This window comes from Chiloscyllium plagiosum, chromosome 47 (genome assembly GCF_004010195.1).
Source record: "Chiloscyllium plagiosum isolate BGI_BamShark_2017 chromosome 47, ASM401019v2, whole genome shotgun sequence".
Classification (NCBI taxonomy): Eukaryota; Metazoa; Chordata; class Chondrichthyes; order Orectolobiformes; family Hemiscylliidae; genus Chiloscyllium; species Chiloscyllium plagiosum.
In genome coordinates, this window is record NC_057756.1 from 9,524,278 (window position 1) to 9,550,054 (window position 25,777).

Genomic DNA, 25,777 nt, shown 5'->3' on the forward strand with positions numbered 1-25,777 from the left:
GGTGGTCACAGGTTTAGAAGATGCTAAGGATCTGTGAGTTCTGCAGTGCATCTTTTAGAAGAAACCGACTGCTGTTACTGAGTGTTGGTGGTGGAGAGAATGAATGTTGATGTGACACTAATCAATTGGACTGCATTGTCCTGGATGGTGTTGTTTCTTGAATGTCATTGAAGCTGCATACATCCAGGCAAGTGGGGAGTATTCCATCACCTTCTGGCTTGTGCCTTGTAAATAGTGGACAGGTTTTGGGGGGTCAATAGGTGAGTTATTCATTACAGTATTCCTGCCCTCTGACCTGCTCTTATAGCCACTGCTAGCCCAATTGAGTTTCTGGTGAATGGTAACATCCTCAGGGCTACCACCTACAAGACGTGTTGCTTGGATATTAATCCATTCCTATATATTTGCATTAGAATTATCAAAATCTCACTGTGCAAGTGTAAAAGGAAGAAGGAAGAGCTAAGTGGAGAATAAAGTCTAGAATTCTCAAACAATAAAAATGAACACAGGAAATACAGACTGGTACTGATATGTATAACTATAGATTAGACTGGTGTTACCTTACCATCTGCTAAGTCAAACATTGGCAAATATGAAATAAGTTTGAAGAAGTTGACTTATGCCATGATCAGATTGAAGGAGAACTTGGTCATGCATTATAAATTCAATCTTTACATTAAATAGTGCATCCTTTAAACTACAATGGTGCTTGAAAGTTTAAAATCAGTGGAAAATAATTTATTTTGCTCAGAAACAACTTCCTGATGTGCTTTCAAAACATCAAGGAAATACTGACATGGATACTTTTCAGGTCAAGAAAGATCAAACATCAAACTATGGCATTTTTAAAAAAAAAACATTGTTCATAAACAGAGATCTCTAAAAGATAACTAATTTATTGGAAAACAGTTTATCGGATGAATGTCCTGTTCCTTCCCACAATGTAACATCTGGTACCATTCATCTTCACAGGTAAGTGTTAAAGTCTTTTCTGGAGTGGTGAGGTGCTTCCATTGTCCTGTGGTGCCTCTATGTCTGTCCTACTCAGTGTTTGGCTTTGGTATTACTGGATTGTGAAACTGCCCGTAGGGCAGTGAGATCTCTATCATGTCCATGAGAGTTTAAAGCATATTCCATTGTCTGCGTGCTGTCTGACCCAGTTTGTGAGCTGCTCGGGGAATTCTGGGTGTCCTGGTACAATTTGGCCAATTTGCTTTTGTGGGCCTATTGTGGGCTAGCAAATCTTTTCCCACAACATCCCACATCTCGGTGTAAGATATCCTGTCGAAGGCCCGCTCCTGGTCCAGGCTGACGAGGCAGATGTCCACCCCCCCTGTCCTGTACGTCGGTGCTCGTATCCCTGAGGAGTGCAAGGCTCTCAGAGATGGTCCTGCCCAGTACAGCACAGGTTTAGTCAGGGTGGGTCACCGATCCCAGAGCAGACCTGATCTGATTGGCGATGACCTTAGACATCATTTTGTAATCTGCAGTGAAATTGATCGCCAATTTCTAATTTCCTCCCTCTCCCCCTTCCCGTTGTGGATGATACCTTTCCTTATTGATTCCCACATGTTCCCTGCCAGAAGCACACTATCCCACAGAGCCAAATACAATTTGGCCAATGGGCCGTGACCTCTGGCAGTTTATTCTTTTCTAAGAGTTCGAGAGCCTTGGTCACCTCATCAAGAGATAGCAGCTGGTCCAGCCTCTCCTGTTTGCTGTTGACTCATGATAGAGGAAAGTGAGAACACGAGGTGCTGGAGAATCCTGATGAAGGACTTTTGCCTGAAATGGTGATTCTCCTGCTCCTCGAATGCTGCCTGATCTGCTGTGCATTTTCAGCACCTCACTTTTCACCTCCATGATAGAGGACAGGAATGACTGCACTGTCTGTGGGCTTCATGTCATACAGTTTGACAAAAGGGGATTTGCTGATGCTCAGAACTGAGCATGATGTTACTGAGCCATCTTCTTCCTTCAGGCTGCTGAGCACAGAGCTCTCCTTTTGGAAGAAGAAATGCATGTCTCATCCTGTTTCACAGAGTGGATCCTGGACCGGAAGATTAACTTGGAGGCCTCTGAGGCAAAGAGCAAGGCTTGCTGGCCCTTCACCTCCTGGAGATTCTCCGTGATATGGACTCCTATTGTCTACACCAGGATTAGGTTTTGCATGCTCTTCTGGAGTTTGGGAGTTTGCCCTTGTTTCTCTCTCTGTCTCTCTCACTCTCTCTCACCTTTTAAACACCTTTGTAAATAGTTTGCCAGCTACAGAATCGTTCCACTCGCATAGCATACTTTTCATGTGAGGCTAACTGTCCCGTGTTGTGAAATGAAGAATTACATTCCTCCTTCAAATCAGCAAATAATTTTAGACACAACAGAAGCTGGTGGAAAAACTCAGCAGGTTTGGCAGCATCTGTGGAGTGAAATCAGGAGTTAACACTTCAGGGCCCAGTGACCCTTCCTCAGAATTGATGGTAGGCCGGAAAAGTTGGTTATTAGGCAGAGGATAGGTTGGGGGGGAGTGGGAAAGGAGTAAATGATAGGTGGCAATAGAGCCCAAAGAGACATGATAAAGTTAGACAGACAAAGGAATCAATCTTGGGGAATGAATAGCTGCTAATGGGCACTATTAGTGACGAACAATAGGGTATTGAGTCTGGAAGCGGAGAACAATGTGCTGTTATTTCAGATTGTGCAGAGCTTCCCTGGATCACTGACACAAGCCTGAGACAGAGATGCTGACCAGGGAACACGGTGGCGTGTCGAGATGGCAGGCAATTGGAAGGAGGCCATCTCTGATTCCTCCCTTCCCTTCCTTGAAAAGCCAATTATGGAAATAGGCTAGCCACCAATTTCCACGACAAACCAATCGATTCCCAGTTACCTTGACGATACATTCTCACACTCTGCCTCCTGTAAAGACTCGATTCTATTCTCACAGTTCCTCCTTCTCTATTAATTTTGATCTGATGATGCCACCTTCCACAAGGGGGCCTCTGAAATGTCTACCCTCTTCCATAATCGAGGATCCCACAACAGCAACAGGGTCCCCCTTGACCACTGCTACCATTTCACAAGCATCCACATCCAGAGCAATATTTGCCACTCTTTCTGCCACCTCCACTGGGATGCTCCACATTCCCCTCCCATCCATGATTAATCTTCTGGAGAGATAGTCTGGCCCACTCCTTCACTCCCAATACCACATTCCTGCTCCCCTCCTCATGACTCCACAACACCCTCTCTTGTAACCACAGAAGGTGTAACGCGTGTCTGTTTACTACGTCCTTCCTCAGTACCTTACAGCCCAAACACACCTTCTGGGTGAAGCATCACTTTACCTGCACTTTAGCCAATCTAGTCCACTGCATTTGCTGTTCACAATGTGATCTCCTCTACACTGGGGAAACAAAGTGTACACTGAATGACCACTTCACAGAACACCTATATCTGTCCACAAAAAAGACGCTGAGCTTCCAGTTGCATGCCACCTCAACACATAATCTTGTTCCCTGGCCAACGTCTCTGTCTCAGACTTGCTGTAGTGCTCCAGTGAAGCTCAGCACAAATTGGAAGAATAGCACCTCATTTTCCACTTGAGAACTCTATTGCCTTGTCGACTCAATATTAAGTTCAACAGTTTTACGGCCTGAGTATCTTTCCCCTTGATATCCCACACCTCCACACACCAGGCCCTGTGGTCATATGGTCTGCTACTACACACAACCCTTTCTCAGCCACTAATAGTCCCCATTACTAGCTATTCATTCTGGAAGACTGACCATTAGCTACGATGATGATAGTATGTTTTAAGAGGTTATTTGTCCTTTTTTTAAAAGAAAGGTTTGAAGGCAGAAGTAACGAACAGTCTACTATAACTTTTAGAGTAAACAGCTTTACAGACTTTTTTTCCCAAGTTGGAACAATAGAAGCAGCCTGAATGGGTGTGTTACCAGCACTTCCAGAAACAGGTTATTTAATTTTCACCGGCAGTTGCTGTTGGGGTCTGGAAGTTCTTCTCTTTGCTGCAGGAGTTGCATGTCAGACAAATCTGTTTTCTGAATTTACCTTTTTCTTCTGTATTTATGGGATATTACCACTTTGGAACAGTTACTAAACAGTTAGGACCTGTTTACTCGCAAAATAATCAATCATTCTTTTAAGTTTTCCAAAGTAAAGTTATTCTAAGTTCCTCTTTGTTTTGTTGAATTTTAGCCACTGTATAGTGCTTGAATAAATTGTGTTTTGCTTAACTTCGAAACGTTTTACCAATCAAATTGAATCTAGAACACAACACTATTTATTTTTAAAATAAGAAAAGGTTAGGACCTAAGCTACCTTCTTAACATATTTTGAAAGTGTTTCGTCTAGTCCAAAACACCACTCTTTTGTTCAATTATTCTTCTCTTCCTTGGGCTCTATCTCCACCTATCATTTACTTCTTCCACTCCAAGCCCCACCCTCCCTTATGCATCAAAAACACCTTTTTCCGAGCTACCGTCAGTTTGTGAGCAAGGGTTACTGGACCTGAATCATTAACTCTGATTCCTCACCACAGATTCTGCCAGACCTGCTGACATTTCACAGCAATTTCTGTTTTTGTTTCTGATTTCCAGCATCCAGTTCTTATTTTTGGTTTAGATTTTAAGAACTGGATTTCAGAGTCAAATGATTTCCTCATCATGATAATGAATTCAAAGAAACTTTGCAATTCAAGTGGCTTATTTTGCTTGTCAAGTTGACTTCCAGGTGATTCTGATTTATAAATTAATTGAAGATAGGAACATTCATCATTTATGTCTATGTCTACTGGTAATGGTGAATGATGCAGGGAAATTATTCATGTGGGTGGTCATAGGTTTAGAAGATGCTGTCTAAGGATCTATGAGTTCTGCAGTGCATCTTATAGAAGAAACCTACTGCTGCTACTAAGTGTTCATGGTGGAGAGAATGAATGTTTGTTGATGTAACACAAATCAGCAAGATATTCGTATCATTGATAGTCACAGGTGAGGTGCCGGAAGACTGGAGGTTGGCTAATGTGGTACCATTGTTTAAGAAGGGTGGTAAGGACAAGCCAGGGAACTATAGACCAGTGAGCCTGGTGGTGGGCAAGCTGTTGGAGGGAATCCTGAGGGACACGATGTACATGTATTTGGAAAGGGAAGGACTGATTAGGGGTCATCAACATGGCTTTGTATGTAGGAAATCATGTCTCACAAACTTGATTTAGTTTTTTGAAGAAGTAATAAAGAGGATTGATGAAGGCAGAGCGGTAGTTGTGATCTATATGGACTTCAGTAAGGCGTTCGACAAAGTTCCCCATGGGAGACTGGCTAGCAAGGATGGAGCTCATAGAATACAGAAATGGCTCAAAGATAGAAGACAGAGGGTGGTGGTGGAGGGTTGTTTTCAGACTGGAGGCCTGTGACCAGTGGTGTTCCACAAGGATCGGTGCTGGGTCCACTACTTTTTGTCAATTACGTAAATGATTTGGATGTGAGCATAAGAGGTACAGTTAGTAAGTTTGCAGGTGACACCAAAATTTGAGGAGTAGTGGACAGCGAAGAAGGTTACCTGAGATTACAATAGGATCTTGACCAGATGGGCCAATGGGCTGAGAAGTGGCAGATGGAGTTTAATTCAGATAAATACGAGGTGCTGCATTTTGGGAAAGCAAATCTTAGCAGGACTTATACACTTAATGGTAAGGTCCTAGGGAGTGTTGCTGAACAAAGAGACTTTGGAGTGCAGGTTCATAACTCCTTGAAAATTGAGTCACAGGTAGATAGGATAGTGAAGAAGGCATTTGGTATGCTTTCCTTTATTGGTCAGAGTATTGAGTACAGGAGTTGGGAGGTCATGTTACAGGACCTTGGTTAGGCCACTTTTGGAATATTTCGTGCAATTCTGGTCTCCTTCCTATTGGAAAGATGTTGTGAAACTTGAAAGGGTTCAGAAAAGATTTGCAGGAATGTTGCCAGGGTTGGAGGATTTGAGCTACAGGGAGAGGCTGAACAGGCTGTTGCTAATTTCCCTGGAGTGTCAGAGGCTGAGGGGTGACCTTATAGAAGTTTACAAAATCATGAGGGGCATGGATAGAAAAAATATACAAAGTCATTTCCCTGGGGTCAGGGAGTCCTGAAGTAGAGGGCATAGTTTTCAGGTGAGAGGGAGAAGATATAAAAGAGACCTAAGGGTCAACTTTTTCCACACAGAGGGTGGTACATGTGTGGAGTGAGCTGCCAGTGGTGGAGGCTGGTACAATTGCAACATTTAAAAGGCATTTGGATGGGTATATGAGTAGGAAGGGTTTGGAGGAATATGGGCCGGGTGTGGCAGGAGGAACTAGATTGGGTTCGGATATCTAGTTGGCATGGACGGGTTGGACCGAAGGGTCTATTTCCATGCTGTACATCTCTGTGATGCTGTAAGTGCACTGCATTGTCCTGGATGGTGTTGTGTTTCTTGAATGTCATTGGAGCTGCATTCATCCAGGCAAGTGGGCCTTATAAATAATGGACAGATTTTGGGGAGTCAGTAGGTGAGTTATTCACTATAGTACGTCTGCCCTCTGACATGCTGTTGTAGCCACTGTTTATATAGGCAGAAGTGGGTATTGCAGATGCTGGAGATTAGAGTCAAGATTAGAGTGGTGCTGGAAAAGCACAGCAGGTCAGGCAGCATGCGAGGAGCAGAAAAATCAATGGTTCAGGCAAAAACCCTTCATCAGGATGTTGAAAACCACCATTCTGGTGAATGGTAGCTCAGAGATGCTAAAGCTGGGAAATACAGTGAAAGTAACACCAGTGAATGTCAATCAGTGGGTAGGTTCACTCTTAAAGATGATTATAGCCAGACATTAGTATGGCACCAATGTTACATTCTGCTTTTCAGACAAGGTGGAATTTTGACATTGACTGGTTCCACTTCATTTTGATGCAAAACCATTTTGATAATATGGGTTCATAAACTAATTGGAGATGTTTGTATGTTGAGATTTTGGGTTTGTATTGCACTCTCCCAAATGCAAGAAGTGTTGTTTGGATATTAATGCATTCCCATATGTTTGCATTAGAATTATCAAAATTCTGATGGCCAGTTATCTGTCGCTGTGTGAGGGTAAAAGAAAGGAGGAAGAGCTAAGTGGAGAATAAATTTTGGAATTCTCAAACAAAAAAAGGGAACACAGGAAATAAGACTCTCCAGTGGCATTGTTATGCATAAAGAGAAGACAGACTGGTGTTACCTTACCATCTGCTAAGTCATACATTGGCAAATATAGTTTGAAGAAGTTGACTTATGCCATGAGCAGATTGCAGGTGAACTTGGTCATGAATTATAAATTCATCTTTACATTAAATAGTGCATCCTTTAAATTACAATGGTGCTTGAAAGTTTAAAATCAGTGGAAAAATCATCAATTTGCTAGGAAACCACTTCCTGATATGCTTTCAAATCATTAAGGAGATATTGTCATGGATACCTTGCAGAACAATAAAAGATCAAACAACTATGGCATTTAAAAAAAATCACTGTTCATAAACAGAGATCTCTGAAAGAGAACTCATTTAAGTTGCATTGTAAGATGAGTTCAAAGCTGTATATCTGTTCAGCAAGGTAGCTGTAATTGTTGTTTCCAAAAACCCCTCCATTTCACACCTGGACCCAACATACCCTTCTCAGCTCTGGAATTGTGGTTTGGAGGGGTGGGTTTCCCTCAGTTAGCTGAGAGGCAGGTCTCCACAATGTTGAGTGTTAGCAAGACTAATACCTTTAAATTGTTCATCCCACCCAGTGTAATGGGCAGTATAGAAAACCCACACGAGTGTGGTAGGATCAAGTTGTATGAGGAGGTGTCCAAAATCTCAAAATTCTGTTGAGATACAGAAAGGCTGATAGGTTAATGGGAGGATAAGGCATTTGATGGCAATGGAAAAAGGGAAGAGGATAGGACCAGGAAAAAAAAGGTAGGCAAGGAGAATGGATGAAAGGAAGGAATTAGACTTTATCCTCACCCAAAATACTCCTACCAGAAGAACGAATTTCCCACAAATGAAAAAGAACACTTTTATTGTATTTTTTCCAACAATACACTTTATTTCAAAAATTCTTAAGAGTATGTCATAAAACATCTCAACTTCCAAATGACAGAAAGTGTAATAAAATTCAAACTTGTCTGCATATGGCAGAATACACATGTAGGAGATTAAGTACAATTGTAACTGCCTTTTCTTTAAGGCATACAGTCCAAGGGGAAGGTTCAAACTTGTCTGCATATGGCAGAATACACATGTAGGAGATTAAGTACAATTGTAACTGCCTTTTCTCTCAGGCATACAGTCCAAGGGGAAGGTTCATGTGGGGACTGGCAACAGTAAAGTGGTTATATTTTCAGTCACCAATGCAACCAAACAGCAAAAAAAAAACAATAATCAGTGACCTTTCACTGTCCCTGTAATGAATCTGTCGATGGGACAAAGATGAAACACACTCTTTAATCACTTTAATCAGTTAAAACGGAAAAATAAATATTGAAAGCAAGCAAAACAGCAAATTATTTATCATTTGCTATATCAGGATTCAAAACAGTTTCTCAGGTGAGCTTTAAAAGTTGCTGAATTTTTAAAGTCATTTCCACAATGTCGGCAGGTTTTATAACACGTGTGAGCTATCAACTGATAGAGATAAACAAAGGTCTCCCCACAGTCAGGACATTTATACGGCCTCGCTCCTGTGTGGGTCTGCTGGTGACGATGGAGGTTCGAAGCCTGTGTGAAACTCTTTCCACAGTCAGTACATTTATGCAGCCTTTCTCCTGTGTGGGTCCGCTTGTGAGAATGGAGGTACCCAGACCATGTGAAACTCTTTCCACAGTCAGTACATTTATACGGCTTCTCTCTTGTGTGGGTCCGCTGGTGAGAATGGAGGTCCCCAGACTGTGTGAAACTCTTTCCACAGTCAGTACATTTATACAGCCTTTCTCCTGTGTGGGTCCGCTTGTGAGAATGGAGGTCCCCAGACCGTGTGAAACTCTTTCCACAGTCAGTACATTTATACGGCCTCACTCCTGTGTGGGTCCGTTGGTGACAATGGAGGCTATCAGATCGTGTGAAACTCTTTCCACAGTCAGTACATTTATACGGCCTTTCTCCTGTGTGGGTCCGCTGGTGAGAATGGAGATGTCCAGACCGTGTGAAACTCTTTCCACAGTCAGTACATTTATACGGCCTCACTCCTGAGTGGGTCCGCTGGTGAGAATGGAGATATCCAGACCGTGTGAAACTCTTTCCACAGTCAGTACATTTATACGGCCTCTCTCCTGTGTGGGTCCGCTGGTGAGAATGGAGATATCCAGACCGTGTGAAACTCTTTCCACAGTCAGTACATTTATACGGCCTCTCTCCTGTGTGGGTCCGCTGGTGAGAATGGAGATGTCCAGACGATGTGAAACTCTTTCCACAGTCAGTACATTTATATGGCCTCTCTCTTGTGTGGGTCCGCTGGTGAGAATGGAGATATCCAGACCGTGTGAAACTCTTTCCACAGTCAGTACATTTATACGGCCTCTCTCCTGTGTGGGTCCGCTTGTGAGAATGGAGATGTCCAGACCATGTGAAACTCTTTCCACAGTCAGTACATTTATATGGCCTCTCTCTTGTGTGGGTCCGCTGGTGACAATGGAGATCCCCAGACCGTGTGAAGCTCTTTCCACAGTCAGTACATTTATACGGCCTTTCTCCTGTGTGGGTCCGCTGGTGACAATGGAGGTTCCGAGTCTGTGTGAAACTCTTTCCACAGTCAGTACATTTATACGGCCTCTCTCCTGTGTGGGTCCACTGGTGACAATGGAGGCTATCAGATCGTGTGAAACTCTTTCCACAGTCAGGACATTTATACGGCCTTTCTCCTGTGTGGGTCCGCTGGTGACGATGGAGGGTCGAAGCCTGTGTGAAACTCTTTCCACAGTCAGTACATTTATACGGCCTCTCTCCTGTGTGGGTCTGCTGGTGATGATGGAGGTTCGAAGCGTGTGTGAAACTCTTTCCACAGTCAGTACATTTATATGGCCTCTCTCCTGTATGGGTCCGCTGGTGACAATGGAGGTCCCCAGACCGTGTGAAACTCTTTCCACAGTCAGTACATTTATACGGCCTCACTCCTGTGTGGGTCCGCTGGTGACGATGGAGGGTCGAAGCCTGTGTGAAACTCTTTCCACAGTCAGTACGTTTATACGGCCTTTCTCCTGTGTGGGTCCGCTGGTGACAATGGAGATGTCCAGCCTGTGTGAAACTCTTTCCACAGTCAGTACATTTATACGGCCTCTCTCCTGTGTGGGTCTGCTGGTGACGATGGAGGTTCGAAGCGTGTGTGAAACTCTTTCCACAGTCAGTACATTTATACGGCCTCTCTCCTGTATGGGTCCGCTGGTGACAATGGAGATCCCCAGACCGTGTGAAACTCTTTCCACAGTCAGTACATTTATACGGCCTCACTCCTGTGTGGGTCCGCTGGTGACAATGGAGGTTCCGAGCCTGTGTGAAACTCTTTCCACAGTCAGTACATTTATACGGCCTCACTCCTGTGTGGGTCCGCTGGTGACAATGGAGGTCCCCAGACCGTGTGAAACTCTTTCCACAGTCAGTACATTTATACGGCCTCACTCCTGTGTGGGTCCGCTGGTGACAATGGAGGCTATCAGATCGTGTGAAACTCTTTCCACAGTCAGTACATTTATACGGCCTTTCTCCTGTGTGGGTCCGCTGGTGACAATGGATGTTCCCAGACCATGTGAAACTCTTTCCACAGTCAGGATATTTATGTACCCTCTCTCCCAAATGGGTTCGCTGGTAGATCCCAGACAATGGGAAATTCTTACCATGGTCAGTACATTTGTGCAGTCGTTCTTCTTTGTGGATTTCTTGCTGCAAGTGATTTTCATCTGATTTAGTAAATTCTCTATTCTGGATGGATTCTGTAAATAATCCCTCCTGATTTTGTTGATGCATACGATCATTTTTATTGAAAGGAGTAGACTGTCCTGCTGAAACCTGACCACATGATACAGGATGTCTTCTGATATGCTTCTGAAGAAAACTGGCAGTGGTAAATGCAACATTGCAGTGAGGGCAAGGATAACACTCATCTTCCTCTCCTAATGAGCTGCCAGAGGAAGTGGTGGAGGCTGGTACAATTACAACATTTAAGAGGCACCTGGATGGGTATATGAATAGGGAGGGTTTGGAGGGAAAAGGGCCGGGTGCTGGCGGGTGGGGCTATATTGGGTTGGGATATCTGGTCGGCATGGACAGTTGGACCGAAGCGTCTATTTCCATGCTGTACATCTCTATGACTCAATGACAGTCAGTATGCTTCAAATGGCAATATTTCAGGGCTAGAGAAATTTGGGACATCCCAAATACATCCAAACCTCTGCCAAGATTGCCTTTCTTTCTTTACTTGGAAGTATCAGGATGATTTTAAGAAAACAGTTCCTGAATTCAGTACCTACTTCAATGTGTAAACAGTCTGCGACTCAGAGACAACAACAGAGTCAATAAGAAGGGCCCACATTATAAAGGTGAAAGGCAGGAAGTTTTGAGAAGATTTCAGAAAAACATTTTTTTACCCAGTGAGTGGTGGGGCTCTGGAATGCACTGTCTGGGTGGATAATTGAGGCAAAGAACCTCACAACCTTTAAAGACTACTTGGATAAGCACTTGGAGTGTCACAACAGTCAAGGCAAAGGGCATTGTGCTGCAAAGTGGGACTAGTATAAATTGAGAGTTGATTTGTTAGCACAGACTTGATAGGCTGAACAGCCTCTTCTGTATTGTATGATTCTATGACAAGACCTGAGAAGGACTGACACATCAACATGTCATTCTCTAGGGGAATCAGGAAAGGGAATAAAGTCATAGAGACGTACAGCATGGAAACAGACCCTTCAGTCCAACTCATCCATGCTGACCAGATATCCCAACTCAATCCAGTCCCAACTGCCAGCACCCGGCCCATATCCCTCTACACCCTTCTTATTCATATACCCATCCAGATGCCTTTTAAATGCTGCACTTTTATTAGCCTCCACTACTTCCTCTGGCAGCTCATTCCATATACATACCACCCTCTGTGTGAAAAAGTTGCCCCTTAGGTCTCTTTTATATCTTTCCCCTCTCACCCTAAACCTATGCCACTCTAGTTCTGGACTTGCTCCACCGCAGGGAAAATACTTTGTCTATTTATCCTATCCATGCCCCTCATGATTTTATAAACCTCTAAAGGCCACCCCCTCAGCCTCTGACAATTCAGGGAAAACAGCCCCAGCCAATTTAGCCTCTCCCTATAGCACAAATCTTCTAGTCCTTGTAAATCTTTTCTGTTCCCTTTCAAGTTTCACAACATCCTTCTGATAGGAACAGGACATTGGTTAGGCCACTGTTGGAATATTGCGTGCAATTCTGGTCTCCTTCCTATTGGAAAGATGTTGTGAAACTTGAAAAGGTTCAGAAAAGAATTACAAGAATGTTGCCAGGGTTGGAGGATTTGAGCTACAGGGAGAGGCTAAACAGGCTGGGGCTGTTTTCCCTGGAGTGTCAGAGGCTGAGAGGTGACCTTATAGAGGTTTACAAAATTATGAGGGGCATGGATAGGGTAAAGAGGCAAAGTCTTTTTCCTGGGGTCGGAGTGTCCAGAACTAGAGGGCATAGGTTTAGGGTGAGAGGGGAAAGATATAAAAGAGACCTAAGGGGCAATGTTTTCATGCAGAGGGTGGTATGTATATAAAATGTGCTGCCAGAGGAAGTGGTGGAGGCTGGTACAATTGCAACATTTAAAAGGCATTTGGATGGGTATATGAATAGGAAGGGTTTGGAGGCATATGGCCAGGTGCTGGCAGGTGGGACTAGATTGAGTTGGGATATCTGGTCGGCATGGACGAGTTCGACCGAAGGGTCTGTTTCCATGCTGTACATCTCTATGACTCTATGAGGAAGGATACCAGAATTGCATGCAACATTCCAAAACTGGTCCAACCAATGTTCTGTACAGCCACAACATGACCTCCCAACTCCGACCAAGAAGAAATGAGGAACAATACCACCAGACCTCCAGTCCAGAGAGGACCTTTTGCAGTATAAACATAATTTAGCTGAACCTAATCTTCATCACTCTCTGTGCTCTATGGTAAACACAAAGATCAAACAGTCAATTATCTGTGTTCTCTGGTGAATTTTTTTTAAAACCAGTTAATATAATTCTATCCTTAGCTGCTTTATCACAAAATCAAATAAGTTAAACATCTTTAATGAACATCTCTGAAACCTTCAAGGCACAACATGGAAAACATTCACGCCTTCCATTTGACATTACGCAACTGAAGTCTCCCATTTTGAATCTGTTCTGGTAAATCTCCACTGAACATGCCTCAGCACATTGTCATTTTTTTCCAAATCGAGATGCCCAGAATTTGAAACAGCATTCCATCTGAAGTCAAAAAGGCCATTTATAAAGGTTTCTCAAAGCGCATTTGTGTCACGTCAGTAAGTCCTTATCGATGTATTAAATGCCTTTCTGAGTTATGTGAATCTCCAGATTCCTCTTCATGCATCAACTTTTAATCAATGCCACTGAATTTACATAATCACTCCTCACACTACTCTGAATTGAATTTCATCTGCTGTGTCTTCCCACTGTATGTCGATCTGCATCTTCCGGTGGTCCTCCACGCTCCTCTTCACTATTTACTATATTTTCAAGTTTTGGCAGCTGCAAATACGATCAGGTATCCAAAAACAGGTCATTAATACATAGAATCAGCAGGAGGTCCAGTACTGTCCACTGGAATGAACCAGATTATAACCATCTAATAAGCAGACATTCCATCCAGAATTATTCTTTACTTCCTGATACTTAAACCTATTTTATGTTCATGTTGCCACTCCTCCTTCACTACAAGGATTTCTATTCAACTAACAATTCTATTATGTGGCAATTTATCAAACAATGTTGATATTAAAACAAACAGAAAATGGCTAATTTTATTAAGTTCTCAATTTTGGACAGAATCCTTACCTTTTGGATTTTGTTTCATCATCCACATTGCTGTCCATTTGATTCCAAGCTCCTTGGCATATTCGTCACCATACCAGACCAGCAGCTCGCACCGAGGAGGAACACGCTTGCAGGTTCTGTAATAAATTTTGCCATGGTGCTGAAAGGCTACAAGATTCTGCTCCTCTTCCTTTCTGGCACAGTTAACAAATCTGGAACATAACAAGTGAATACTTAACTGACCAAACGTCAGTTCAAATTGTTGCATGAACACAGGTTGAGAAGCAGAACAAAAATGTGTCAGAATGACAGGGCATACCTCTATCCATTACAAAATTACAATGCATGCTATGCATACTGTACAAGATAATTGTGTCAACATTTCAAAGGAGATGGGGAGGGATTTTAGAAGGGCAGCATGGTAGTTAGCATTGCTGCCTCACAGTGCCAGGGTCCTAGGTTCGATTCCCTCCTTGGGCCACTCTCTGTATGGAGTTTGCACATTCTCCCTGTGTCTGCGTGGGTTTCCTCCGGGTGCTCCGGTTTCCTCCCACAGTCCAAAGATATGCAGAACAGGTGAATTGGCCATGCTAAATTGCCCATAGTGTTAGGTGCATCAGTCAGGTGTAAATATAGGGTAGGGGAATGGGTCTGGGTGGATTACTGTCCGGAGGGTCAGTGTGGACTGATTGGGCTGAATGGCCTGTTTCCATGCTGTAGGGAATCTAATCTAAAAATAGAAGAGAGGATAGATTTACCCAAAAATATGGGTTTCCCAGTTTTCTCATCGAACTTCTGCAATTCTTCTTCCGAAAAACACCCAAATGTTTGGACCAAAGCTTTTGTTAGATACCTTAGATTCATCATCCTTCAGCATAGAGACAGACCCTTTGGCCCAAACTGGTTCATGCTAACCAAAATGTCCACCCATGCTAACCCCATTTTCCTGCATTTGGCCCATATCCTTCTAATCATTTCCTATCCAAGTATTTGTCCAAATGCCTTTTAAATGCTGTTAATGTACCCGCCTCAACCACTTCCGCTGGCAGCTCACTAACATTAACAATACCACCCACTGTGTAAAGTAGTTGCCCCTCTTTTATTCTTTCCTGTCTAACCTTTAACTGATGCCCTGTAGTTCTCAATTTCCCAACCTTGGGAAAAAGACTGAGTGCATTACCCCATCCATGCCTCTCATGATTTTCTGTCCTTCTGTAATATCACCCCCTCTGCCTCCTACTATCTAAAACAAAAAGTGCTAGCTTGCCCAACCTCTCCCTATAACTCAGACCCTTGAGTCCTGGCAATATCCCTGTAAATTTCTTCTGCACTCTTTCCATTTAATGATTTGGAGATGCTGGTGTTGGACTGGGGTGTACAAAGTTAAAAATCACACAACACAAGGTTGAGCTCAAAAACTGCATGAATTTATGTAAAACTCCGTTATCTCACTCTTTAGATTAGAATCAATCTAAACATCATGGCATAGACAGCGAACACAGGGGGCCAACACCTTCAACATATTGTCTAGCTATCACTATTGTTAACAGCTAACCCGAGAATGCAACTTTAAAGAAGGTTTTGTGATTTACACATGAAAGAAGTGAAACTATCACTGTATTCTAACAGATGAAAGGCTTAACAGACAATCAATTTTTCAATGTATAATTTCAGTTACATCACACTGTAAATTTTTGCTATAAAATTCTGTGTTACGATCGAGCCCTCCACTATCACGAGATGAAGGAGCGTCGCTCCGAAAGCTAGTGTGCTTCCAATTAAACCTGTTGGACTATAACCTGGTGTTGTGTGATTTTTAACTTTCCATTTAATAACATCCTCCTGACAGCAAAGTGACCAAAACTGAACACAATACCCAAGTGCTGTACAATGTCTATACTCAATGTGCCAAAAGCTTTCATCACTGAGCTCTCTACCAATGACTCCACTTTGATAGAACCATGCACCTGAACTCCAAGTTCGCTCTGTTCCACAACACTCTTTAAAGCCCTATCATTCACCGTGCAACTCCTACCTGGATTTGACTTTACAAAATGCAAGACTTCACACTTATCTATATGAAACTCTATTGCCATTTCTCGGCTGATCAAGGTCCTGCTGCAATTTTTCTCACTGTCCATGATACCTACTTTTTGATAATCTTCCTCACTGTCCATGACACCTATTTTTGTGTCATCTTCAAACTTACTAATCATGTTGTACAGTGGCTCAGCAGTTAGCATGTTGCCTCACAGAGTCAGGGACCAGTGTATGATTCCAGCCTCAGGCAAATGTCTTTGTGAAGTGGAGTTTGCACATTCTCTGCATGTCTGGTGGGTTTCCTCAGGGTGCTCAATGCAAAGATGAGCAGGTTAGGTGAATTAGCAATGTTAAATTGTGCATAGTGTTCAGGGATGTGTAGAATCGGTGCATCAGTCAGGGTAAATGTACAGTACTAGGGCTGTGAGATAGGCCTGGGAGGGTTACTCTTCGGAGGATCAGTGTGGAGATGTTAGCCCTGTGTCAAGGTTCAAGGGCGTTCGCACCCATAATCCTCTGACAGAAGAAATTCCTGATTATTTCACTCTTACATTTCACATCCCTTCAGTCTGAGACTGTGCCCTCTGGTTCGAGATTCTCCCATGAGGAGAAACATCCTCTCAGCATTTATCTTGTCAAGCCCTTTAAGAAGTCTCTACATTTCAATTAGATCACTTCTCTTTCTTCTAAACTTCAGTGAGTAGAGACACAATCTGTTTAGCCTTTCTCATGAGACAATCCCTCCATGCCAGGGATCATCTTCATGAACCTTTGTTGAATTGCTTCCAACGAAATTACACACTCTCTTAAATAAGGGATCCAAAACTGCTCACACTCCTCCAGGTGCAGTCTCATCAGCACCTTGAACAGGTGAAGTAATACTTCCCTAATCTGATGCTCCAACCCCTTTGAAATAAGGGCCAGCTTTCTATGTTTTGTCTGCAAGTACCTCAAGTCCCTTTATGTTGCAACTTTCTGTCAGTATGGATAGATTTTGTGATGTTCATTGCATTATTTATACATAGTTTCAATATAATTTAGTCCAAGGTTGGATTTTGAATGGATAACATATTGATTATTCTGTGCATCGGTGAAAGTTTTGATAATTGAACTACTAGTCAATCTCCAGTCATAAGTCCTAGGCTGAAGATGGTTGTATAAAACAGCATAATAGAGGAGAGACGACTGTAAAAACAGACTACCTTAGTTTAGGAAATTTATTGAAAATCCAAGACCACAAATGTTTGGATAATGCCCTGAAGTTATTTCAAACTAAGAGTAATTAATCACAGGCACTTGAAAGCTCCAGGAAAATGTTATCAGCTTTTTTTAGACTTAGAGTTGAAGTCACAGATAACTTAAGCATATTGATACATTAGGAGACTTTTCTTTGATTTGAGCACTGCACACAGGATGTTTCTCAATACTGTAATTAAGTGTTTTGCATTGGTATTTTGTGTTGAGTGAGATTATACTTTCACTGTGTTCGAAGTTTTACATGTTGTGACATATGTAAAAGTATTGGTTTATTCTATTTTATCATCATTTGTTCTGGTTAATAAATTTTACTTTGATTATTAAAACCAAATCTGCAATATTGTGTGCTTATGTTTCAGTGAGAGACCATCTTGCTAAAACCAAGACAAAATATAACCTACCAAGCCGGATATCAATCTGACCAGTAATTACTTCACCAGTAATAACATGACGTAAGATCATAACAGTTATTATATGTGATGCTTCAGGGTAAGAGAAACTGGCTGAGAGCCAAGTACACAAGTTCTGACAATATTATATCTGTCTTCCCTTACCTCATCCAATTTGATTTAGATTCATCCTTTGCATCAATGTATTCAACATCTTGCTTTCCTTTACTGATCTGAAGAAAGGTATTTTGATAAAACAATTTGATTGTTAAAAGGAATCAAATATATCTTTTATTTAGCCATTGATCTAATTTTATTTACAAGAACTGCATGCAGTGGCTTCACGTTTTTAGTGAAAGCTTAACAATACCGTCCTTTACTTTTTGTGATTATAGCTTCGTGTCAGTGAATCCAGAGCTCCATATAAACTACAAAGCCACAAAGTAGTAAACAGTTTCAGGGAGATTTGAACAGTCAGGAAAGAATCCCAAACTAATTCAAATCGCCTTTGGTGTTTGTCATGTCGCTATTTTTCTTATAGTTCCTTCTACCCCTCGCCTACTCTGCAATTCTCAATCAGAAATTTCAAGGTTCTGATACATTGTTCCCCAGTTGGTCAATTGCCCACTATGAGGAATACCAGAATATTAGTTCCATAAACACTCAATGTATTAAATTGAAAATTTATTTTTAATAAGGACTGCCAATCTTTGAATTATCTCCCCATGCTGGCTATGGAAGCTCAGTGTTTGAGTATATTTCAAGCAGATGTTGATGCTTCTTGCAATAAATCATGTAATCATCAATGAAATTGTGTGGGTAAAGGGAACTTAAGTGTCTGATTCACCGTGATCAAATTCAATGATGGACCAGGCTTGAGGGAGTGAATGGCTTCCTCTGGATCCTGTGAAGGAGGAAAGAAACAGAGGAAATGCAAAATCAGTTTAGGAGAGAATGAGAAAAGGAAGTGAAGGCCAAAGTAATCCAATAAGAAGTGGTTGACTTGTTGCCAATCTTGTTGCCAAGATTAGATCATACACAATACAGGTAGAACAAAGTTCTGGCTTTCTGAAAGAAGGCAGCAACTAGCGGTTGATGGAAAATATTCAGCCTGGAGTCCGGTTATAAATGGTACGTATCTGTTTTGGGACCACTGCTGTTTGTCATTTTTATAAATGACTTGGACGCAGGCATAGGTGGATGGGTTAGTAAGTTTGCAGATGACACTAATGTCGGTGGAGTAATGACAGTGTGGTAGAATGTTGCAGGTCGCATGGGGACTTGGATAAACTGCAGAATTGGCTGAGAGGTGGCAAATGGAGTTCAATGCAGCTAAATGTGAGATGATGCACTTTGGGAAGAAAAACAGGAAGGTAGAGTACCGGGTCAGTGGAAAGATTCTTGGCAGTGTGGATGTCCAGAGGGATCTTGGAGTCCATGTACATAGATCCCTGAAAGTTGCCATCCAGGTTGATAGTGCTGTTAAGGAGGCATACAGTGTGTTAGGTTTCATTCGTAGAGGGATTGAGTTCCGGAGCTGCAATATCATGCTGCAACTATGCAAAACTCCAGTGTGGCCACACTTGGAATACTGTGTACAGTTCTGGTTGCTATATTTCAGGAAGGGTATGGAAGCATTGGAAAAGATGCAGAGGAGATTTACCAGGATGCTGTCTGGGCTGGAGGGAAGGTCTTATGAGGAAAGGCTGAGGGACTTGGGTCTGTTCTCATTGGAAAGAAGAAGGCTAAGAGGGGATTTGATAGAGACACACAAGACTATCAGAGGATTATATACAGTAGACAGTGAAAGTCTTTTTCCTAGGATGACGACGTCAGCATGTACAAGGGGGCATAACTACAAATTGAGGGGTGATAGATTTAAGACAGATGTCAGAGGTAGGTTCTTTACTCAGAGAGTGGTAAGGGTGTGGAATGCCCTACCTGCCAATGTCGTTAACGCAGTCACATTAGGGAGATTTAAACAATCCTTGGATAAGCACATGGATGATGATGGGATAGTGTAGGGTGACGAGTTGAGAATAGTTCACAGGTCAGCGCAACATTAAGGGCCAAAGGGCCTGTTCTACGCTGTATTGTTCTATGTTCTAAGGTTGTTGGATGCAGAACTGGCTTGAAGGTAGAAGGCAGAAGGTGGTGGTGGAAGGTTGCTTTTCAGACTGGAGTGTGTGCCACAAGGATCTCTTCTGGGTCCACTGCTTCTCATCATTCATACAAATGACGGGATGAGAACATGGGAGGTACAGTTAGTAAGTTTGCAGATGGCACTAAAATTGGAGTTGTAGTGGACAGCGAAGAAAGTTACCTCAGAGCACATCTGGATCTTTAGACGGGCCAATAGGGCGAGGAGTGGCAGATGGAGTTTAATTTAGGTAAATGTGAGGTGCTGCATTTTTGAAAGGCAAATCAGGGCAGAACTTATACACTTACTGGTAAGCTCTTGGGGAGTGTTGTTGAACAAAGAGATTTGGAGTGCAGGTTCATAGTTCCTTGAAAGCAGAGTCACAGATATACAGGGTGATGGAGAAGATGGTAGTACACTTGCCTTTGTTGGTCAGTAGAAAACTTAAGTAGGCCAATCTTAACTTACGAACCATTACGTCTTTGGGTTTGTTCAATGCCAAGTACATTACTGTCTAACTTGATTCCCCTGGCTGTCCATTCATTGTCAAGACTGGAGAAGCAACCAGAAACAGAAACCTTAAACTTTTCACAAATATTTTCCAATGAGTCCTCAGCTTCTTTAAAACATGCAAGAAACCTGATAATGATGACAGGCACTCACCACCCATGAATAGCCACTGACAGCAGCTGATTCTTCATTTGATGTGATTCCTTCATAGGGTCCAAAATGAACTCCTTTAGGAATAGCCTTTCCTTCATTCCACACACCAAGACCAGCCTTTCTAATTTTTGATATCGCAATGCTGAGGCCCTCTGGAAGGGTTAAACGTGCTCGATCTGGTTGATTGAATTCAACAACTGTGTCCTTTATGAACACTGGAGGACCATGCACAGGACACTCTTCAACAAAAAATGTCTCGCAATCTTCGCAAACTGTTGAAACACACAAAATTAAAGATGGATCAGGATTTCAGTTTATTACTCAATATTTATGAAGGTGACAGGGCCAGCATGGAGAAAGCTCTCAGAAACACGTTCAATCCATTCATTGTCAAGAGGGCAACACAGATTTCAAGGAACGGTAACAACGCAAGAAATGCCACTAACCTTGAGCCAACCTCCACTTACAGTTATGGAGATGTACATAATGGAAACCGACCCTTTGGTCCAACTTGTCCATGCCGACCAGTTATCCTAACCTAATCTAGTCTCATTTGTCAGCACTTGGCCCATATTTCTCTAAACTTTTCCTATTCATATACCCATCCAGATGCCTTTTAAATGCTGTAATTGAACCAGCCTCCACCACTTCATTTGACAGTTCGCTGCATACATACACCATCCTCTGCATAATAAGGTTACCCCTAAGATCCCTTTTCTATTTTTCTCTTCTTACCCTAAACCTATAGCTCTGGCTTCCTCCACCCCATGCAAAAGATTGTCTATTTATCCTGTCCATGCCCTTCATGTTTTTATAAACCTCTATAAGGTCAGAATATGAACAGCATTAGCTCTTAGGGGTAAGGTACTGGCATCAACAGAGATTGGCTGACTGGCAGAACAGAGTGGGGATAACGAGGTCTTTTTCAGAATGGCAGCTGGTGACTAGCGGAGTTCCATGGGACTTCATGTCGGGACCACAACTATTAATGTTAACAATCTGGATGGAAGAACTTAAGGCATCGTTGCTCAGCTTGAAGATGACACAAAGGTAAGTGGAGGGACAGGCAATGCAGAGGAAGCAGCAAGACTGCAGAAGGACGTGGACAAGTTACAAGAGTGGGCAAAGAAATGGCAGATGGAATACAATGTCTGAAGAGTGAGGTTATGCATTTAGGTTGGAATACAGACATAGATGATTTTATAAAGAGGCAAAGGCTTTGGAAATCTGAAGTACAAAGTAACTTGGGAGTCCTGGTTCAGGATTCTCCTCAGGTTAATATGTAGGTTCAGATGGCAGTCAGGAAGGCAAAGAGAATGTTGACATTCATTTCAAGAGGGCTACAACACCAGAGCAGTGATATACCTGCTGAAGCTGTAAACGGGTCTGGTCAGACCACATTTCAATATTTTAGGTGGTTTTGGGTTCCGTATCTAAGGAAGGATGTCCTGGCCTTGGAGGGTTCCAGTGGAGGTTTCCAAGAATGAATGAAACTTACAGAACACTGAGAAACCTGGGCAGAGTGGTTGTGGAGATAAATGTTTCCACTGGTCGGAGACAGGGTGGTTAATCTATGGAACTAATTGTTGCAGAGGGAGCATCTTGTGATCATTTGTAGTTGGTGATGAGGAAACATAAGTGCTTGTTTCTGGACAAACACGGGGTTTTTCCCTTGCCAGGCTATATTGCTGCAGCAATGGTCTAATTTCTCAAAGCATGTCATATCAACCCTTCCAATAAATTCTTCCTGAAGAATTGGCTAGGTCACTTTTCACGTACACAGAAAATCATCATCACAAAGTTCCCTTTCTTCAGTGTAAATCTTTCTCTCTTTATTTCTCAAACTGTATCTTCGCTCTTCCTTTTTATTGTGTGTTTCCTCACTTGAAGATTCCAAAGTGTTTCCAGAACAGACAACTGTGGAAGAAATCAGAAAGATTTGAATAATCCCTGAAAAAATCCAACTCTTTTTGTTGTTTTATAGAAAGGGTATTTTCTGTTTCAAGTTCAGAATCTGTAGATAATTATATATAACAAGACACTGAGTAAGTTTGATGAATCACTGCTGGAGTAGACACATTGCCATCAAAAGCTTATCCTCACTAAAATATAAAAATAAAGTAAAATCCAAAATCAACAAATCTATTCAGAAATTCCTTTATTCCTGGACAGATACCTTTGATGGATTCTTCTTGAGCCTCAAATTCACTCATCGCAGTATTAGTTTCTCGTTTGATCTTTTTAACTGAAACTGTCTCTTCCAAAACTGAGGGAGTGCCCTCACTGAAGCTCCTTAAACCTGCATCTTTGTCCTCCTGTAAATGGGATGCAATTGCCAATTGTCCTTCCTCGTTCTGAAATGTAAAATGTAATTTTTACATATTGTAACTCTCAACTTTCTCTGATCACCAGATTATGCTTTCCATTTGGTCTTGTTTCATACTTAATAAACCAAGGTTCCCAACCACCCATTTGAGAAATGTATTCTCTCTCTCCAGTTACATATTTTAGGAATTCCCTTGTTTGAAACTATCCTTTTGTATTTCACTTAAGTAAAGTTAATCTTCCAAGTAAGTTGCATGTCTTTCAATCTGCTGTTAATTGAAAATTTCAGGTTCTCAGGGTGCATTTATTGATAATCAACATCAAGAGGAGGTAATTTACAATGTCACTAGATCATGAAATTTAAAATGACAAATCTGCAAGTGGAGAATAGGATTAGAGATAGGAACAAAATAGAATCAAGTTCGCAGTAACTCTGGGCAGAAATACCACCAAGGATAAAAGGAAACACTGAAGCTGGAAATCTGAGATCAACACACAAAATATTCAAGTGCGTACTAGGTCATTTTGAGTTGGAAGAGTAGATAATGATGTAAGTATTTCAGCTACAGGGAGAGGCTGAATACACTGAGGCTGGTTTTCCCTGGAGATACAGAGGCTGAGGGGTGACCTTATAGAAGTTTATAAAATCATGAGGGGCATGGGTAGGATAAATAGAAAAGACCTTTTCCCTGGGGAGAGGAGCCCAGAACTAGAGGCCATAGGTTTAGGGTGAAATAGGAAAGATATCAAAGGGACCTAAAGTACAACTTCTTCACACAGAGGGTGGTGCCTGCATGGAATGAGCTGCCAGAGGAAGTGGTACAATTACAGCATTTAAAAGGCATCTGGATAGGTATATGAAAAGGAAGAATTTCGAGGGATATGGGCCAAGTGCTAGCAAATGGGACTAGATTAGGTTAGGAAATCTGTTGGCAGGGACAAATTGGACCAAAGGGTGTGTTTTCGTGCTGTACGTCTCTATGACTCTGATTCTAATATATCTTTCAGATGTTGACAGGGTTGCAATGAATATCCAATAGTTTCTTTTTGACTTGATATGTTACCTGGTAACAACTCTGCGCGGACCAAATTACCTTTTTGCTGTTCTCTTTCTTTGTCTTCTTGGTACCATCATTCTTGAAAGGTGGCTTAAAGGTTCTCACCTCTTTAAAAGAATTTCAATTTCATTTTAGATTTTCTAAAGTTGAAGCTTTTTTCCATTAGTAACACTGACAATCCTTAACATTTTCAAAGCAGAATCAAATATAATGTAGCTAAGAAGCATATTTGCGTTAATTCTAAATGCACCTGCATATACATACGTAAAGTCAAATACTCAATTGACTTGACTTTGCAAGTTATAAATGTAAAGTGACTGCCTCCAGCTTGCTCATGGCTCACACAAAATTAAAATAAAACATTTTAAGATTTTTAACAAAGGAAACAAATTCAACTTACGTAGTGGGTTTTTCACAAGACATTTAGGTGTCCAATCTTCATCTGAATCACTAGACTCATACACACAAGGTCGATTACCTCTGCCATGTCTCAACATGAATGCTGGCTTTGGTACATTCAATCCTGTAAAAATTTAAATATTTCAATCATTGGCCATTTACAATTGTCAATATTTATTTTTACTTATCAGAGTGAAATAAGAAACCTGTTGAATCCAATCATTTCAGAATCTCAGGTAAGAGCAATACAGGACATCCTTCCATGATGGCACCCAAATATTCATCCAGCTACAATTAAGCAAGTTAAAAGAAGCTGTCACATTACGCCAGATTACTTGAAACACAGCACCCAGACCAATGGACATCCAACAGCCTTTAAATTTATTTTTCCCTTCTAGTGTGTGACCAACTGCAGGGTCAAAATGAAGGCAGCATATTGTGATGCCTCAATGTACAGGAAAAGGAAAGATATCAAAGATGCAAAGGTTACCTCCATTATTTCCAAGTGATTTTTTTTTATCTTGAGTCAGCACTTTAAAATGTATAAGGTTTACTACAATGAGCAAAGGAAAACAACACAAGCACCATGTCAAAGATAAACATGGACAGCACGAGTCTGAAATAACATTAAATTTTGCAAAGAATCCACATTTCAGTCAGCAGCTAAGTGTGGAAAGAGGCACTTTCAAACTAATGTCAAAGGATAAAGATTTTTTTCTGCTTTCTACAAATACCATTCTCATTATAAATGACAGTGTTTCATTGTGGTTTAACACTACTCATATCAATTAGAAATCAGTTCACGTTGATTGTGTTTCAGGAGTGATTGGAATATGTCCTTTCAGGGAAGCAAAATTGAAAGGCAGAAGTATATATATTCCAGCACCTTGCTAGCAGTGAGAGCCAGAAAGGAAGTGTGCACCCCAGCATCCTTAGCCTGGAAGGTTAAATTTGGTTCAAAATGATTTTAAAATATGAAATCAAACAGCATCTCAATGTAAGTTATTTAGTAAAATGCGCTGATTAATTGAGAGCAATAAGCTAGTCTTGCAGCACTTGATCAGATTTGTGGGGCAGCACTTGATCAGATTTGTGGGCGGCACGGTGGCACCGTGGTTCGCACTGTTGCCTCACAGTGCCAGAGACCCGGGATTTCAATTTCCGCCTCAGGCAACTGACTGTGTGGAATTTGCACATTCTCCCAGTGACTGCGTGGGTTTCCTCCGGGTGCTCTGGCTTCCTCCCACTATCCAAAAATGTGCAGGTTAGGTGAATTGGCTACGCTAAATTGCCGATGGAAATGTGTTGCTGGAAAAGCGCAGCAGGTCAGGCAGCATCTAGGGAACAGGAGAATCGACGTTTCGGGCATTAGCCCTTCTTCAGGAATGAGGAAAGTTGGTCCAGCAGGCTAAGATAAAAGATAGGGAGGAGGGACTTGGGGGAGGGGCATC

At 41.9% G+C, this 25,777-nt stretch overlaps 1 protein-coding gene across 1 annotated transcript in view; it reads right to left on the minus strand.

Annotated features, from left to right (window-relative positions):
* Window positions 1-8,540: 8,540 nt before the first annotated feature.
* LOC122544249 (zinc finger protein 271-like) overlaps window positions 8,541-25,777 on the minus strand; it is a 32,344-nt gene continuing 15,107 nt past the window's right edge. The window contains exons 4-14 of the mRNA XM_043683326.1: window positions 24,328-24,450; window positions 23,964-24,034; window positions 22,721-22,898; window positions 22,324-22,461; window positions 20,545-20,816; window positions 17,907-17,974; window positions 14,077-14,267; window positions 10,747-10,945; window positions 10,586-10,662; window positions 10,090-10,333; window positions 8,541-10,005 (exon numbers count right to left, since the gene is read on the minus strand). Coding sequence (XP_043539261.1) covers window positions 8,580-10,005; window positions 10,090-10,333; window positions 10,586-10,662; window positions 10,747-10,945; window positions 14,077-14,267; window positions 17,907-17,974; window positions 20,545-20,816; window positions 22,324-22,461; window positions 22,721-22,898; window positions 23,964-24,034; window positions 24,328-24,450 — 2,987 coding nt within the window. The 3' untranslated portion in view covers window positions 8,541-8,579. The remainder of the gene's footprint in view (window positions 10,006-10,089; window positions 10,334-10,585; window positions 10,663-10,746; window positions 10,946-14,076; window positions 14,268-17,906; window positions 17,975-20,544; window positions 20,817-22,323; window positions 22,462-22,720; window positions 22,899-23,963; window positions 24,035-24,327; window positions 24,451-25,777) is intronic.